Source organism: Canis aureus, chromosome 21 (assembly GCF_053574225.1).
Source record: "Canis aureus isolate CA01 chromosome 21, VMU_Caureus_v.1.0, whole genome shotgun sequence".
Classification (NCBI taxonomy): domain Eukaryota; kingdom Metazoa; phylum Chordata; class Mammalia; order Carnivora; family Canidae; genus Canis; species Canis aureus.
In genome coordinates this window covers 13,669,724-13,688,335 of record NC_135631.1, presented here as the reverse complement: position 1 = coordinate 13,688,335, position 18,612 = coordinate 13,669,724, and the positions used below count along the sequence as shown (strand labels likewise).

At 44.1% G+C, this 18,612-nt stretch overlaps 1 protein-coding gene across 50 annotated transcripts in view; it reads right to left on the bottom strand.

Moving 5' to 3' along the window:
* MADD (MAP kinase activating death domain) overlaps positions 1–18,612 on the bottom strand; it is a 41,368-nt gene that overhangs the window by 11,557 nt on the left and 11,199 nt on the right. For 2 of the 50 annotated variants that reach the window (XM_077863115.1, XM_077863128.1), the window contains exons 11-30: positions 18,066–18,169; positions 17,790–17,980; positions 17,143–17,396; positions 16,755–16,894; positions 15,589–15,690; positions 14,024–14,083; positions 13,561–13,663; positions 12,998–13,184; positions 12,751–12,901; positions 12,238–12,444; positions 10,685–10,738; positions 9,607–9,707; positions 8,990–9,073; positions 8,488–8,646; positions 5,756–5,864; positions 5,411–5,473; positions 5,066–5,186; positions 4,856–4,961; positions 2,215–2,325; positions 519–626 (exon numbers count right to left, since the gene is read on the bottom strand). In XM_077863115.1, the coding sequence (XP_077719241.1) occupies positions 519–626; positions 2,215–2,325; positions 4,856–4,961; positions 5,066–5,186; positions 5,411–5,473; positions 5,756–5,864; positions 8,488–8,646; positions 8,990–9,073; positions 9,607–9,707; positions 10,685–10,738; positions 12,238–12,444; positions 12,751–12,901; positions 12,998–13,184; positions 13,561–13,663; positions 14,024–14,083; positions 15,589–15,690; positions 16,755–16,894; positions 17,143–17,396; positions 17,790–17,980; positions 18,066–18,169 (2,515 nt within the window). Of the gene's footprint in view, positions 1–518; positions 627–2,214; positions 2,326–4,855; positions 4,962–5,065; positions 5,187–5,410; positions 5,474–5,755; positions 5,865–8,487; positions 8,647–8,962; positions 9,074–9,606; positions 9,708–10,684; positions 10,739–12,237; positions 12,445–12,750; positions 12,902–12,997; positions 13,185–13,560; positions 13,664–14,023; positions 14,084–15,588; positions 15,691–16,754; positions 16,895–17,142; positions 17,397–17,789; positions 17,981–18,065; positions 18,170–18,612 lie in introns of all 50 variants that reach the window. The other 48 variants (XM_077863117.1, XM_077863131.1, XM_077863122.1 and 45 more) reach the window with 35 other exon arrangements.

Genomic DNA, 18,612 nt, shown 5'->3' with positions numbered 1-18,612 from the left:
TCAACTTAAAAAAGAGAACCCTCTTTTTGTACTGGTATAGAGATCTCCAGGATATGTTCAATGAGAAAAGCAAGATACAGATCAGTGGATAAGATGTACTACCTTTCTGTAAGAAAAAAGAAAGAGAACTTATGTTCATATTCTATTGTGTTTGTATAAAATACCACTGGAAGGTACAAAGGAAACCAATTAAGTGGTCAACTATAGGAGGAAGGGATGAGGTTGATGGAAAATTGAGAGGAAGTGGATGAGAAAGAGCGCAAGATTTCCCAATGCTTATTGGAAGCATTGACTTATGGACAATGTGACTATATCATCTGTTCAATATATATTTAAAGGAAATGTTGGGGAATCATCTATTACATTATTTGCATAAGAGCCTGACAATTTAATGATAGATGGATTATAAACACGAATGAGATCAAGTGAGAGAAATATTCTGACGTCAGTTCTAGGAGTTCCTTGTGACTCTCAAATGTTCGTTTGAGACATCTGAACTAGCATGAATTAGCATTTACCTCCATGAAGAAGATGTCTCCATTTGTGTCTGTCCCTGCATGTACCACAAATGTCTGCTTTTTCATGTGCCGGCTGCCACTGGACCGGATAGAGAGATCACGTCCATTCTGAGAAAAGAGAAATCTTTTAGGCACATCCAGGTATCTCTCTCACAGAGCTCTCTAGGCCAAGAATTTCGTCCCCAGCCCCCAATTCAGCAATTAAATTCCTATCAGCTTACTTAGCTATAGGCCACGAGGGGCATGTTTTCAAACTTTTTGATCTTAGGCCCCCCAAGAGTTTATGTTTATGTGAGTTATATTTATAGATCTTTATATTAGAAATTAAAACTGAACAAAATTAAATATTAATTCATTTAAAGTCATTATTAATACATCCATTATATGGTAATATAAAAAACTTTTAAAAATATTTCCCAAGACAAAAAAAAAATGAGAAGACTGGCACTATTTTATATTTTTGCACATGTTTGTCTTTAAAAAAATAGCTGGATTCTTGTATCTGCTTCTGCATTCAATCCATTGTGTTATGTTGCTTTGGTTGAGGTATATAAAGAAAATCTGGTTTCAAGATATATCTTTGGAAAAGAGAAGAGTATTTTAATAGCTTTTCCAGATAAATATACATATTCTTCTTTGGTAATTATACCAAAATTATACTTGAGAAGTAATAGTTTCTCATAGTTAGTTGCAATAAGAAATCTGAAAATCCTACAACGAACATTTTATACTTTGTTACATGAAATCCATTTGTCTGCCTTGCATTTTGAGTGGTTCTTTACTCATCCTTGAATTTGTAACACTACACAATGGTATTCCGGAAAATACTGGCTTAAGGAGTAATGCAGCTATTCCAAACATTGACACATTTCGTTATAGAATATCAAAAAAATCACACTTATTAATATCATCAGTCTCATTACAAAAATCTTTATTTAAGTATCAGGACGCCTCAAGCTTAAAAATCTGCCAAATAAATACCCAACTCTGAATAACCACAATTATTCTTCCAAGTAAAAATGATGTCCCATGAGCAAAGCTGACAGTTCACCTTGCAACTCAAACTGTCACAAATTGCTTTTCCTTGAAATTAATCATCATATGTTTGTTTGCAGCACAAATCCTTCCTGTATATTTTTCCTTTTGTCACATAAAATATTAAAAAGATATATAATCAATGATCAGATTTAATAAAATTAATGATTTTAACACTTTCATCAAGAACATTCATAAGTGAAACTATTAAATTTCTTTCTCCTTTTTTAAATTGGAGGTGCATTCTGATGGCTACTAGCATGGTTTAGCACCACGGTCTTCTCTGTGTGAAGGTAACCACAGTTTCATCCACCACTGCTTTTGTACCATCAGTGCAAATGTCAACCCAGTAATAAAAAGGCAAACATTTTTGTACTATTATGAAAATAGTTTTCATCTCGTGGCTCTTTAAGGAGGCCACAGATCATATGTTGAAATGGCTGTACCAGGATGGTTTTAGTATAGAGAATCCTACCACAGAACAGAAGGACTAAATCCTCATCTAGACTCAAAGCCCAATTTTTAAAACTGGGGGTCTTGAAAATGTACAGGCCAAGAAATGACCTGTGGGGAAGCCTCTGCATTAGGTGATAAGGCCCAAGCCTGGGAGGCGACAAGTGCAGTGGGAGGGGAGCCTAGGGGATGGCCCAAATATGCTTACCAGGTTCACCAGCTGATCAAGCACTTCATTGATTTGCTGGCTGTACACAAGCCCAATATGGGACTTTCCCATTAGGCGCCTCACCTTCTTCCGGATGTCATTCTTATTTACCTGGAAAGCCAAAACGAAATTTTTTTTTTTTTTTTTTTCCAAAACGAAATCTTAATGAGGGATCTGCTCTCCTTGCAACTTAGAGGGAATGTACAAGCAAGTTTCCTGCCATTTGAGACAATTCTGAGTCCACATCACTGAATGTGAGAGAAAACATTCAATGGCCTATTCTGCTAACAGGCTAGGAAAGAAAACTCTGGCTGTCTCTGGATGGTTTCTGTAGAAAAATAGCTTTTTTTTTTTTAAAAAGATTTTATTTATTTATTCATGAAAGACACACAGAGAGAGAGGCAGAGACACAGACACAGGCAGAGGGAGAAGTAGGCTCCATGCAAGGAGCCCAATGTGGGACTCGATCCGGAGACTCCAGCATCACGCCCTGGGCCGAAGGCAGGCACCAAACTGCTGAGCCACTAGGGATCCCCAGAAATAGCTTTTAGAGCAAGTCTGGTTCAAATGGATTTGGGTTCAAGGAGATACTTCCTCCCTATTCTAAACCAATACCATAAACATTCACCCGTAAAGAGGCCCTAAGAACCACTGGGGCTCTCAGAATATAGTTCAGAAACAAGGCCTTAGAGTAGCAACATTCTGGTTCAGCCATAGCAGACACCTTCCCAGGGTTCAGGACCACCACCCTTTCCCAACCAGAGTTCACTGAAACCCCTAGAGTTCAACAGAGAGGAGTGAGCTTTAGAACAGAAAATGAAACAAACTAAGTCAGCCTATCAGGTGTTTTCTGCATCTGTTCAACTAATCCCTTCATATTTAGAGAGGCTGGGAGAACAGGAGGAGGAGAAATCCAGGAGCTCATTCTCAAAACAACTCTCTTCTACCCATCAACCCCAAACTTATGTTTCCCTTTCAAAGCAGGATACTTCCATTTGGTAACCTTTGTCTTTCACAGCTATAAAACCAAGTGCAACCAAGTCAAACTAGAACCTACCATTAAATTTTTAAAGAGTAGTTCTTTTACATCTATGGAAAATTCTATATGATAAAGGGCTAGCGCTGAAAAATGAATTCTGACTATCCTAAGGTTTTAAAAACTAATAAATTTTTTTTTTAATTCACTGTATTCTCTGGGGAGTTCTATCGCCATCCTAAAACTACTTAGCAAAGGAAGTCCATTTAAAATTCAAAATAGGGGCACCGGGATCCCTGGGTGGCTCAGCAGTTTGGCGCCTGCCTTTGGCCCAGGGCGCGATCCTAGAGTCCCAGGATCGAGTCCCACGTTGGGCTTCCTGCATGGAGCCTGCTTCTCCCTCTGCCTGTGTCTCTGCCTCTCTCTCTCTATGTCTATCATAAATAAATAAATAAATAAATAAATAAGTAAATAAATAAAACAAACAAACAAACAAACAAATCTATCTTTAAAAAAAAATAGGGGCACCTGGTGGCTCCGCTGGTTAAGTGTCTACTTTTGGCGTAGGTCATGATCTTAGTGTCCTAGGATTGAGCCCCGCATTGGGTTCCCTGCTCAGCAGGGAGTCTGCGTCTCCCTTTCTCTCTGCCCCTGCTCATGGTCTCTCTCCCACCCCTTCAAATAAATAAAATATTTAAAAATAAATTAATAAATAATAAAAATAAAATTCAAAATAAACAGGGTGCCTGGATGGTTCAGTTGGTAGAGTGTACAACCCTTTTTAAAAAGATTGATTGGGGCAGCCCAGGTGGCTCAGTGGTTTAGTGCCGCCTTCAGCCCAGGGCCTGATCCTGGAGACCCAGGATCAAGTCCCACATGGGGCTCCCTGCGTGGAGCCTGCTTCTCCTCTGTCTGTGTCTCTGCCTCTCTCTCTGTGTCTCTCATGAATAAATGAATAAAATCTTAAAAAAAAAGAGATCGATTGATTTATTTAAAGATTTATTCATTTATTTTTGAGAGACAGAAAGAGAGTGTGTGAGTGTTCATGAGTGGTGGGGGGTGGGGGTGGGGGGTGGGGACAGAGGGAGAGAGAAAGGGAGAGAAGCAGACTCCTCATTGAGTGGTGAGTGCTATGTGGAGCTTGATCTCATAACCCTGAGATCATAACCTGAGCCAAAATCAAGTGTCAGATGCTCAACCAACTGTATCCCCCAGATGAACCTGTTTATTTCAGAGAGAAAGTGGGGCGGGGAGGGGCACTCCACACTGAGTGCAGAACTTGACACGGGGCTTGATCCCATGATCCTCAGATCATGACCCCAGCAGAAAACAAGAGTCAGATGCTCAACTGACTGTCTCACCTAGGCACCCTGAGTGTGCAACTCTTAATCTTGGGGCTGTGAGCCCCATGTTGGGTGTATAGGTTACTTTAAAAAAAATTTTTTTTAAATAATAACAAAATAAAATTCAAAACAAATGGTATGGAATCACCAATCATCTTTACAACATTCCTTAGCACAAAAGCCTGGCAGCTTCAGAGAGACCTCACACTTTCAATCAGCAAGAGAGCCCTAGTAAGATATTCTGACAGTTTCCCAAGTGCCCCAGAATTTAGGTGATAGGAACAAGCCTTGCCGTTCTGGCATCAAGTAAAATCGGCATTACCTTCATCAGCAGCATGTAGGAGATGAGGTTGTGCAAAAGTGTGGCCAGCAAACGATCTTCATCATCCTCTAGGCGCTTCCGGTCATGTTCTCCCAGGGACAGGTACCTAAGTAGGAGATCAGAGACAAGTTGGTCCTCAGTGGGGAGACCACAGAACTCACTTAGAAGAGGGTGAATTTGCATTTTCCAAGTGTTTACTAAGTCTCATACCTGTCGATCATTTCCTGGGGACCCTGGTCCATACCCATCCCTTCTCTCTCCAACATCACAGCATCTAAGAATGCATCTTCCCAGAACTGCATTTGGTCCCACAAAGTAGAACGTTCTTTGCCTGTGTGGAATAGAATTTTTCTAGGGGCATATTTAACATATAAAAATACAGCTGCCAAACCACGAGTAAACTCTAGGTAAAAGGGACAAATTCTTAGACAAAGGAAACATGAGCCTCTCCACCCCAGAACTAACATTCCTGCCACCAGCCCCGGCTCCTCCAGGTGAGGCCCAGCCCCTCCCGAGGAGGAGGGATGATCACAGCACACAAAGAAAGGTGGTTACTTATAGAAAAGGTCTCCATAGCCGCATCCTCTAACTGGTCCCACATCGATCCTTTGTCCCTTCCTGCCAATTTGTGAGCAGGAAGGACCATGGTAGCAAGAAAGGAAAGACAGACAGACAGAAAGACAGAGGCTGTTGATTAATATGAAAATCCAGTCTCTTCTAGTGCTCACCTACTGCTTTTTCCAAACCCAGTAAGTCACCTTCTTCAGATATAAAAACACCCTCTAACATCAGCACTGAGATCAGCACAAAGCTAAGCAGCTATGGGTTCAGTGATACCCTCTTCCCCAGCCGAATCCAGCTTTCTTCCAGAGCAAAAGGTCTTCCCAGTCTGTTTCTCACCTAGGAGTCCCTCGTACAGATAGACCCGTTGGCTTACATCTTCGGAAGAGCGAACTGGGCTGCCCACCAGCTTCTCCTTTACACTTGGCTTCAAGCTATGGGCTTTCCCCTACAAAGAAGAGATGATAGGTCAGCTGCCCAAGGTAATGACAGGCCAAAATAAACCATGCAGTTCATTGAGAGGTCCACACACCTGTTACCCTTCATTAGCAACATATACTCTAGTAGTCCTGCTTTTTGCTACTCTGCCTGCCTCAAGGATTTGACCAGAAGTCAATCTGATAATGCTGCTTCTGTTACTGCCTCCTAAAACATGCAATCATGTTCTCATTTTATTTATCTTTACCGTTTAGTCTCTGTAAGACTTTTTGCTCTTGGGCACCTGGGTGGTTCAGTGGCTGAGCATCTACCTTTGGCTCAGATCATGATCCCAGGGTCCTTTGATTGAGTCCCTCATCGGGCTCCCCATAGGGAGCCTACTTCTCCCTCTGCCTATGTCCTGCCTTGCTCTCTGTGTCTCTCATGAATAAATCTTAAAAAAAATCTTAAAGAAAAGAACTCTTTGCTCTTAAAATTAATAAATAAATAAGGCAAATTCTCTGTAGCAGAAAGAACACTGGTTTTTGAAGTCAGACTAACCCAGGTTCAGATATCTGTCTCTTACTAGCTGTGTGATCTGAAATATAAAACTTAGCTTATCTGAGTCTTGTTTTCCTCAACTGTAAAAGGAAGACTAATAGTATTTACCTCATAGGACCATTAGGGAATTAAAAAAAAAAAAAAGATTTTATTTAGGGCAGCCCCAGTGGCTCAGCGGTTTGGCGTCGCCTTTAGCCCGGGGCATAATCCTGGAGACCCGGGATCGAGTCCCACGTCAGGCTCCCTGCATGGAGCCTACTTCTCCCTCTGCCTGTGTCTCTGCCGCTCTCTCTCTCCTCTCTGTGCTTCTCATAAATGAATAAATAAAATCTTAAAAAAAAAAAAAGATTTTATTTATTTACTCATGAGAGACCCAGAGAGAAAGGCAGAGACATAGGCGGGGGTCAGGGGGTAGGGGGGGATGCAGGCTCTCTGTGGGGAGCCCAATGTGGGACTTGATTCCAGGAACATGGGATCATGCTCTAAGCCAAAGGGAAATGCTCAACCACTGAGTCACCCAGGCATCCCCCATTATGGGAATTAAATTAGAAAATACATGTAAAGCACTTAACAATGTCTGGCTCATGACTGGTATTGGATAAATGTTAATTTCCTCTTTCCAACCATGTCTTAGAAATATCTGCCATTTCTGCAATATTAGACTTTCTATTCATTCAAAAAGATTTCAAATGGATTAAGAGGCAGATTTCATGCCCATTTCACAACTCATGCAACAGCATAGGCAGAGAAGGGCCCGATCAAAGGTTATTAAGGCAACACCTCATTAGTGTGTCTACACACCAGACTCCAGGTTCACAACCCAGTTCTTTGTTCAACGGACCATACTGACTTAATGTTATTTTTTTTTTCTTGCTAAGACAGCCTGTTTTTGAGCCAAGAAATTTAGGTAATTGCTCTCAGCAACTCAACTGTACGAAAACAGCCCTTGCCCACCGACATAGAACAAGTTAGAATTTGTCTCAGGAAGGGGACAAGAAAGCAGCACACAGCTGAATGGCTTCTTACAAGATTGCTAGCCTATAATGTCTATCTTAACCTCCAGAATGGAGGCACACTAGAAGGATTTAAAATACTCTCATTAAAATCGTCTATTTAGACTCAAGGAGAGTTAAGGTCCATTAACTCAAATAGCTCTCCTGACTCTCAATCCCATTTTCTACCTTTGCTCAGGGATGTCATTTGCTCTATTAGAAACACATAGAAAGCTCTGAGGGTGGGGATGATCACCAGTGTTAAATACCTGATTTCATTTAAATTTCATCTTCCATTCTCCCTACAAGCTCCTGTAAAGAATATCCATTCTCAACTCTGTCTAATAAAGTGACAAGCGTATCAGAGTGCTTAATGCTACCATCAGAGGCATGTATACACCAGAAAGCAGGGTGTTTAAAGGCAAGGACTAAACAGAATTACTTTAATTCCAACTGATCATTGGCTTTTTGTAGGATGTAGGGCAAGTGCTTTTTCTCCTAAGGCTTTGTTCCCCTCACCTGTCAGAGGAGATTAGTCACAGCAACATACTGAGTTGCAAACTTCTTGAAAGTGAGAATTACATCTTATTCATCCCTCTTTCTTTAGTACAGGATATACCTCTTAGTAAATCACTTAATAGCTATTTATTAATGAATAGAAATACCAAATAGCGTTAGAAACATACTAAAATAAAATGTTATTTTTAAATGCTAAATAAAGCAGTGACTGGAATAAAACCAAACTATTCCATAGCAAGAGGCAGACTGATAAAAAATGAGAGCTGTCATTGCCACAAAGGCATCTATCACTTTGTCTACTGTAAATATGGGTATAATTGCTACATAGGATTTGAAGCCCTTATCTGACTGGGTGGGGAGCCCAATGCATCACTGATTCAGGAGAGGGTCCTAAAAGCCCCAGATCATGGAGTCAAATAACTCCGAAAAAAGCCTTAGGGAACCTTTTCTTTGAAGCCAAATATTATGAGGATAATCCATTCCTTCGTCTTTCTTTCTAATTGCCCCTAACTTTTCATTCTTTTCTAACCCACTCCCCTCCCATGAAAGAAATGATCTCCTTTGTTAGTAAACAAAACTTACAAAGATGGTGCTGGTAGCAGAATTGGTCTCAATTTCACTATCAGACAAAGTGCCCCGAGAGCTTGCCAAGTGGGCGCTGCCTTCACCACCTGGTCCATCACCTGCATTGCTGCTCAGGTCACTATCTGCTCCAAGGGTCTCTCCAGAACTATTACTCACCTGGAAAGGAAAGAAAGGTAGTAAGGAATATTCCCCAGTGAAGGGGTCCCAGAAATGCCCAGCTATTAGAGGTCTCTACCGCCATTAAAAAAAAAAAAAAGCAAAAGCACTGAACTTCAAAGGTGTGTCAGATAGCCTCTGGAAGTACCTTCTTTACAAGATGAGAAGCCCTGGGTGAAATCTCAGGGTCTGATCCCACGCACACAGACCTATGATAGGTGAGCATCTCCACCGTGAGAACCAAGCTGACATAAGACTAAGAGCCTCCAAGGGAGAAAGCAGCCCTTTTCCAAAGGGGAATTCACACCCCACCCACCAAGATGCCAGTGTGGTGTTCCCCTACCACGGTGCTAACTTCAGAGTCCTGACTTGAGCTTCGGATCATAACAGCTGGACTCACACCAATGACAGAGTCTGTATCAGTCCTCTGAAACGATAAGGGGACTCAAACACATTAGAGGAGGTATTGTATTTTCTTCCTTCTCCTCAACCCCAACCTACTATTATTATCCCTAAGTAGGACATGAAAAATATATTTTTTCCTGAATATAAGATATACATGACTTGCATAACAAAAAATAATAAACATTAAAGAAATACACGCTCGCTATAGAAAATACATGGAAGAATAAGGAAACAAAAATAAACGATAAACCTGCCACTGACGTTAATCACTGCTAAGGTTTTAGTATATATTTCCTTTCAGTTTTTTCTACATACGTTTTAAAAATAAAACAGGAAGTATATACTGCATGTAGCTTTATAAAACATTTTTCCACGTCACCAAATTTTTGTCTTCAATAGATACTAATACCATATCATATGGATATATCACACTTATATCATCATTCTCCTATTACCGGGCATGCATGTTGTTTTTTAGGTTGTCTTTTTTTTTAACTTAAATACTCTGAGATAGCAAATTTAGTGCTCACAATTCTCAACAGGGTTGTCACAAACCTGGGAACCAGATGTCAGGCTCACACCACTGTCTGCGCTGATCTGGGACTTTTTCTCCTCTGTCTCACCAAGGTCAAAGACGGGTTTGATGACTTCAGGCCCTGGGTAGGGGAAAACCTCTGTCACTCAGCACACAAAGGCCAGGGGCAGGCTGGTGAAGGGAGTGGGACAGCACATAGCCTGGTCCCCGACCGGCTCAGTGTGACCCAGTCACCTTTCCAGGGACTGCCTTCATATCAGGCCCCACTGGAAGAAGTCCCCAGATGCCTTAAGAACCAAGTAGGACAAATTAAACCTGTTCTTAAGGGGTTCTGAAGCCATCTTCACAACCTGAGAAAATTCTGAGCAAATCATTCTAAAACAGAAAGTTCCACAAACAAATGTCTAAACCACATTCCACTACACTCAGAGTTGGAGCTTCACTGGTGTGTGAAACCCATTAAGAGTCCCCAGGTCACTCAGTGCTTCCCCCAACAAATGTATCTAAAGGATCTAGAAAAAGACAGGTCCAACAAGATACAGAAACACCAACTGTTTCCGTGGACAGTGACTACCCCAACTCAACAACTTTCTATATTTGAAATAAAAACTGCCCTCACTTTTCCCCACCCACCCACCATGTTATGGCAGAAGGACAGAATGACAGAAAGCAAGAAAGCGTGCCTAGGCAAGCCACCAGAGAGAGCCAGGAAGCTACAGACTCAACACGGGGGGACAGCAACCATCTCTGCCAACTGCTCCCACAGGCCTTCCAATGGGTGAGGGAGAGATCAGCCAATGAGGGGCACTGAAATAGGCAAACATTCTCCCCACCAACTCTGGAGCAATAGAGAACCAAGTTCTAAGGGACTTTACTCGTAGACACCCTGATTACAGCCTGATTGCTAGGACGAGAAGGGGAAAGAAGCAGCCTACAAGCCATATACCTGTGAATCACATACCACCTACCTGCTTTCATTCCAAATACCCCCAAGAGCAAATTTGGGGTGGGGCTGACAAAGGGAGCCTGCCCCAACTGGGCCTGGGGAGTTGGCAGGTATGGGAGATTTGGGAACAGGAAGGGGCATTTGTTCCTTACTCTGTTTTTCCAAAGCTTTTTGCTTTTTCACTTCCTGGTGCTTGTTCCACAATTCTACCCCAGATGCAATGTAAGCAGGAGAGAAAGACAGACAGAGTCAGAGGCTGGTCACAGAATGGAAACCCACCCACCCAAGCTGATTCAGTCTCAGGCATAAGATTACAAATCAAGAGCTAAAAAGGGATCTTCATTTTGGGAGGTTAAACAAATCAAGAGACCTAATGCCTTTCCACCCCCCACTCATGAACTAAAGACTCTTAATTCCTAACCTGAACCTTAAAGTGGTGGTGAAAACCCTGTAGAACATCAGATAGAACTGCCACTCACGCAGGCAGTTAGCATCCCTCCTTGCTGCTACTAAAAATCCAATTCATCCTCAGAATCAGTGTCTGCCCTGCCAAGTGACCCATTCTTAGCTAATCATCTGGAAAAATGCTTCTGGTAAAGGTGACACAGAACACGAAATGATCAAGAATAGCATCTTCACTGGGGTAAAGAAGAAAGAACATTAATGGTGGCATTCTTTTCCTGGAAGAACTTGTGTCTACATAATCCAACTCCTCATTTCCCAGATGAGCAGACAGAAAGACCCTGAGAAAGTGCTTTGCCCAAAGTCTCATTCCTAGCTGGTGGCAGAACAGGACAAAAACTCCAGACCTTCAGATTTGCAGGCGGGTACTTATGCTAGACCCGTCAAGCAGGAGGAAGGCAGAGTTGACTGCCTCTAGGACACTACTGTGCTGGCTAGAGAAGGGTAGCTCCCCAGTGAAGGCAACTGGTTCCTCACCACCATTAATGGGAGCATAAGACAACTGCCAGTGGTGTGGCGAAGAAGCAACAGTTACAAGCATACTGCCCAGGGAAACGGAACCAGAAAAAGACACAACCTAGATGACTCAAGGTCAAATACAGAGTGAGTCAAAAGGAGGTGACACCCAGAGGGCTCACTAAGGCACTGCCTTAGTGGGAATGGAGAAACACTAAATGTCAACAAGCTCTTAATCAAGTTCAGTAAGGAAACTTTTAAAGAGAAGTTGATTCAGAAACCTATACCTTGAGGTCTAGAACCCAGGGAAATGCGCTGCTGGACATACCCCAGAGAAGCAAATTTGAGGTTAGTGTAATGGTTGGATGGGAGTAAACTGGCCCAGACAATCATAATTTTATAGGCCAAAGACGCATCCCTAAACTTTCCTATAGCTTCCAGGAGCTCACGTGGCTCTCCACTGTGTGAAGAAATCCAGATGTCAGTAAAAAGAGGGACCAGGAATATAGCTCAGACTCCCTGCACTAAACCTCACTAGGCCTTCTAAGCAAAACTTCTATTCTTCCTCTAAGATATAGGTGAGGGTGGGGAAGCCTGTAAAGGAAGCATAAGGGATAAAGAAGTATAAAGAAATACCATCAGAAATGGATGCAGACCTACCTCCCTCTCTAGAAAGTAAAGCATGGGGAAAAGAAAGGCAGGATTCTGGATGAACTGAAAGAAGGAGGGAGAGGTATTTACGAAGCCAGAACCCTCCCTCCACCACACCAAACATAGTGATACATACCAACAGATGCTACAAAATTCTCTTCCTTTAAACTTCTGGTGTCTAGTTCTTTGGGACCCTTTCCTGCAGCACTTGGCGCCCGAGGGCCCAGCTGGGGAACTCTCAGCTGTGCCATAGCTTTTGGGTCCCCCCGCCCAGCCAGGCCAGGATCCTTGCCAACTGGTGTATTTACACTCTCTGTTGGACTTCTCTTCCGCTTGTCTGGTTCTAGGAAAAGATTGAATATAGGAAGGGGTCAAAATAGACAGTGAGAATCAAGTTATTGGGAATGAGGTGGGAGAAGCAAGGATACAGGAAGATACAGAATGAAGTACAAGAAAAGTAAAGCAGGTATCTTATTTTTCATGACAGAAAAATACCCAGTGCGTATAAACATGCATTAAAAAAATAAAATCCCGAAGCCTGATGGGAAGTAGCTTGGCCCTGGAAAACCTGTAGAAGAACAAGTTTGCTTTCTTCAGAGATCAGTGGGAGAGTTGTGGACAGCGCTTGCCCAGCTGCTGTAATCCCTACCTTTACTATAGTAGTGGGTCTGGGCAATCTCCAGAAGCCCAAAGATGCTGGCCATGCCACCCAGACCTGCGTGGGCATAGGACTGCTCCAGGCTGAGTACTGTGCACTTGAGCAGGTCTAACATCCCCTTGTAAACCTTTCTGCTGATCTCCTGCAACAATAACCCAGGGGCCAGAGTTGGCAAACCTGCCTGTGGTGTCCAGGTCCCTCTTCCAGTTGATTCCAGCTCCCCACCCTGGACACTGACCACATCGGGGATGACGTCCTGCCGGGCATCATCTTCTGACTGCACAGTTCGGTTCAGCTTGCTCAGGACAAAGACTCGCAGCTGCTCACTCTCCAGCAGCCGACGCACCTTTTTCATGTTGAGCCAGCCAACACCCTGGCCATCCAGCACGCTGTGTACCACTTCCTTCAGGAACTGCTGGTTCTCACTATGGGGTCCACACACCACTTCTGTAGTAATCAGTTTCTTTGCAGAGCACTCACCCCTTTCACCAGACTAGATGTTTGCCTCCAGGGGCAACACGGAAACAGGTCTCCAAACATCCAAGTCCCCTGCCTCCCAGCCCCACACCCCCTGCCAAGGGCCTGGTTTGCCTGCGTACCCAGCACAGCAGTCTCATTCTCCTCGCCGGTGTGGGCTACTACCGTCGCACGGGGAGTCAGTCAGAATGGGCAGTGCTCACAAGGAATGATTTCATCTACCCAAATGGGAGGTGCTCTCCTACTCCTGAGCAACCCTGAAGTGTGGTACAGCAATTGCTACCTCTATCATAGAACTTTTGAAACAGTTCAGTCATTTATTACCTAGAATTGCTGGATCGACCCTGAGGTGATGGAGGCTCTCTTTTCACTGTTGGGCTGTGTTTAATAACAGATGACTTCTGGTCCACTAAGGCCCTCCTGTTTCCTACAGCCAGGGAGGTAGGAATGAGAGACATCACTACTGTGGTCTGTAGCCTGTGTCAGCACCGCCGTGGGGAGCCACATTCCACACCCATTCCCCAGAAGGGCTGGGTGAGGGTGGCCCCAGGGCATCACACACAGGTAGAAACCAGCCATGGCAATGTGGAGGAAGTGGGGATGGAGACTCAGGCCACTCCACATGCACCAGCAGCACGCCCCATGGGCAAGCACGGGTGTCACGGGGGACGGGGCAAGGCAGGTCACTCATGTGATACCGCTTGCTCCATGAGGAGGATGGCCCTCAGGCAGGCACGGAAGATGCTAGGAAAAGAAAGATCATGCACAGCTCACGGGCAAGACCCACCTTCACCACTCCCGGGGCCGGCTTCAGTAACAATCTCCATTAGAGTATTTAGCCCAAATACTGGGACACAAAATACACAATTAGTAGGTGCACCATGATACCACAACCCCTATTCCCCTCAATGGAGCTGTAAGTCAGACAATCTGAGGATTTTCCCAAAGCTTAGTGCACATAACCTTAGTTCTCAGGCACCTTAGAGCTGGAAGCCAAGAGATCAGGAAACCACCAAGGCTCTAGGAAAGACCATCCTTAAGACTACGGTCTCTAAAAGCCAGGGGCAGGGTAAATGACACGAGGGATCTTCAGGTACTCAACAGGCACATGCGTGAAAGAGGGACCGCTGGATTTCATGAAACATCTAGCATAGGAGGGCCTGCTGGTATGCAGGGAGAGGAGACCCATCTTGCAGATGCTGTCATGGGAAGTAGGTGGGGGTGTGAGGATGGGAGGCGGATGGGAGTGAGAAGGGCAACAAATGAAGTGAAGCATCAGCATGCGATGGATGCATTTCAACTGCTTTCCTCCCCAAGTGCATCAAGTGAAGCCAGTGACGCTACCACTTTTCCACCCTTAAGCTACTGAGTCATGTGTGGGTTTGTGCCACAGCGCTGGTTAACCCCTTGCACCACTAGATGTTCTGTCCCTTTGCCCATCTACTTGATATTCCCAGCCCACCAAAGAACACTCCTTAGATTCCCGGAGCTTTTAATCACTGGGAAGAGGAGTTAGTTAAAATATACACAGAGCTGCTTGTCATTATGCTTTCTGCTATAATTAATTATCTCAGCACAATATCTAGAGAAAATAAACGAAAGTCAGAGAGTAAATTCAGAAGAGCCCTTCAGACTCTCAGAGATCACAAATGAAAATCAAATAAGGGGGACGCCTGCGTGGCTCAGTGGTTGAGTGCCTTTGGCTCAGGGCATGATCCTGGAGTCCCAGGATCGAGTCCCACATGGGGTTCCCTACATGGAGCCTGCTTCTCCCTCTGCCTGTGTTTCTGCCTCTCTTTCTCTCTGTCTCTCATGAATAAATAAATAAAATCTTTAAGAAAATAAAATAAAATTAAATAAGGTCTTAACTGCTCTTAGAAGCCAACCAATACCACCTGGTGCACCCACGGGGCCCAAGTTGACATGAAGCCAAAGTAAGAGGCTTCCTGGCTCTATAAACACTGCCAGGCTCTCACAACCATCCCAGCAGGCTAGCTCCTTGGGATGAGGTTCAAACTCTGCTCGTTCAGTAGGAACCTGGCAGAGGACTGGTGGCAGCTGATGATCCCTGTTAATTATGTACATCTGACAAAGCTCCCCTCGGAAACAACAGTAATCTCACAGTTGCTGTTATCCTAAATGACATAACAGGGCCTTTTCTTCAGCTATGAAGATTGTTTCCATCTGAAAACCAGTCAGAGCCCACAGTGTGCAATGAAAGCCATGAGAAGCGGTATGAGGGGCAACAGCCAGATCAAATGAGTCGTCATACACAGGGCTCCTGACAAGCACCCAGAGGCCTGAAATATCTCCCAGAGAATCCTGGTTTGACAGAAGGAGGACTGTAGTTACCTTTCAGACTGGGGAAGGGGGTCGTCTTCTCTCGGGCACCTTTGGTCGGCAGTGTGAGGTTTGAAAGACTGAAGCTTGTACTGTGGTTTCGATACAGGCTGCCTGTCAAGGGAAGGGCGTGAGAGTGATGGGTTAGGAGCATAAGGAATCAAAGCTGATGACTGCACCATCATCTCCATCTTCCTCCTTGTCAAATATAATCTCAGTACTTCTGGTCTACCTTTCTAAATTATAGACTTAGAAAGGACTAAGTCTATAATTTATGGCAAACAAAGGGGCAAAGTGCCAGGACTGCTCAAAACCCAGTAACAACTTTCTCTCCATCTTCCATGGTAACAGCCAAGTCTCTCTTCAATGCTAACTCCACATGAAAGCTGACAGTTAATGCACTTTTGATCAGAAGCTGGTGCTGTCCCTACCTAGCTTCTGAAAAAACTCACAATCATAATTATCCCTGATGTTGGCTCTCTCTGATCCCTGGTCTGTCCCCAATCTTTAATTTATACCACCCCTCATTTCTGGAAATATTCTCTAGGCACAAAAGTCAACCTCCTATAGATTTTAAAGCAAGTTCATGAAAAAGTCCTTCACCAGGCAAAGAAGGTATTATTAGATACAGACCCAAATCAAACTTGACCAGAATATTTCTACAAAATATATGATGTTTAGGGGCAGCCTGGGTGGCTCAGCGGTTTGGCACCTGTCTTCGGTCCAGGGCATGATCCTGGAGACCTGAGATCGAGTCCCACATCAGGCTCCCTGCATGGAGCCTGCTTCTCCCTCTGCCTGTGTCTCTGCCTCTCTCTCTCGGAGTCTCTCATGAATAAATAAATAAAATAAAAAATATATATATATATATGATGTTTAGTACAATGACTACTTCTCAAAAAAAAAAAAGAAAGAAAAAAATACAATGACTACCTTTTAGTTGACCAGCTATCTTACCTGAGATAGACTGAAACCTCTGGGGATAAAGACTACTTTGTCCCTGTCCTTTACTAAACTCCCATGAAAATTCCTTATTCACTATCACCCAAACAAACTGAATTGGGACTTGATAATAATGCCAATCCATCTCTACCTTTAAAGTTCTAAGAAGCATCCACCATGGCCAGGGCCTACTATAGAGAAAATGTGACAAAGGCATGAGAGCTGAAGGCACTTACTGGCAAAAGACATGATGCCCCCGAAGCCCTCGGTGCTGGTGTTGGAGACGGTGGAGGTGGGAGAGCTCGCTCGAGAGTCTGACTCTGCGTCTGAGTCGCTTGCCAGTTTCAAGCTGTTGGGCCGCAGCATCTTTTGAGCCCTTGAATGCACAGTGGCACCTATGAGCCCCAGGCAGGGGTACCTAGTCTTGGGAATGTGGGCCTTATGCTACACTGCTGCCACTGCTCCCTTCCCACAACTTCTATATGCCTAGATCAAAACACCACCTTGAGATGGCAGGCAACCAGAGCATCCAGACTTCTCCAACTTTCTGATTAACCCTCACCCGGGGTCCACTGTAGTGAGGTCCTTCAGTCACCCATCTCGAAGGAATCCCCAAACTCTCACCGATTGCCATTGACATGTTGGCTGAATCGGGGAGTGTAACTTTCCCCCTGCTCATCATCCTCCTCCTCAGGGGGAAAGCCATATTGGGGCTCGAAGTATGGATTGTCATAGGTTCGCCGGCGCACTGACCCCTCTCCAATTTCTGTCTGACGCCTGTCCACGTTCGACTTGCCAATGCTGGGAGGCACTGTGGGGGGGGGCTTGGAGACACCTACTGCTGCCTTATCGTCCACCTCTGTTGAGTCGGCAGGTTCCTAAAGGCCACATTAAATAAAACCTGGTTACCCAGTGCCCAGCGACACCTTCCTATTTCTCAGTTTAGCAGGGCCACGCCAGGCCTATTAGGTTCCCATCTCCTATCCTAAGGGAACATGTGAGAAAAGAACTCTGTGACACCTCTGTTCTCTGTCTCTATAAACTATGCAAGACAGATCTTAGCTAAGTCCTGAAAAAGCCTAATGAGTTCCTTCTGGAGTCAAACTGTGTCTCCCAGGCTCTAAGCTAGGAGATCTACAGAAAGGAAGACAGGAAGATTGTGAAGAAAGAGGCAAATTAACAGCTTCAGCCTCATCTCTCTAATAGAGGTATGGCCCATATCCCAACTATCAGGTCTCACTTAGAATGTACCATTCTAAGTCCTCACGTACAGAATTAGCTCCATGGATGACAGTGCTGGGGCTACTGCTGGCAGTGGTGCTGGAGCTGGAGCGCAGTGGCAGGTTTTCCTGAGAGTTCTCACTGTCTGGGCCAGGTTCCTCTGATTCCTTCTGGTTTTGCAGCTCATCAATCTCCACTTCACTGGCATCCCCCAGGGCTGCGTGTGTCAATGGATCCACATCTGCCAACATCCAAGGTACAGACTGTACTGTCCCAGAGCCCCAAACCCTGCCCATTGCCAGCCAATCTCCCCCAAGGACACTTACTGGGAGTATCACCATTGATGTCACATTTCATCATTTCACTGACAAAGTCACCAAGGGAGGAGTAGGAAGAGCTTGAGTCATCATAATCCATACTATCACTGCCACTGCAGAGTGAAGAGCATAAAGATAAAAACAAAAATAAAAACATAATGGAAAGGAGGAGCAGGGAAAAGAATCAGCTATCAGCATTAGGAAAAAATACAAAAGGAAGGGCTCTCATACACATTCATACAGAGGAATATTAGCCATAAAAAGGAATGTAATTTTGCCATCTGCAACACGGATGGAGCCAGAGTATAATACTAAGCAAAATAAATAAAGACAAATACCATACAATCTCACCCATATGCAGAATTTAAAAAATGAAACAACCAAAGGGAAAAAAAAAAAAGATACAAACCAAGAAACCAAGAAAGAAACTCTTAACAATATAGAACAAACTGATGATGACCAGCGAGGAGGTGGGGGGAGGGGTGTGTGTGAAATAGGTGAGGGGATTAAAGAGTACATTTAGCACGGTAAGCACTAATGTGTAGAATTGCTGAAT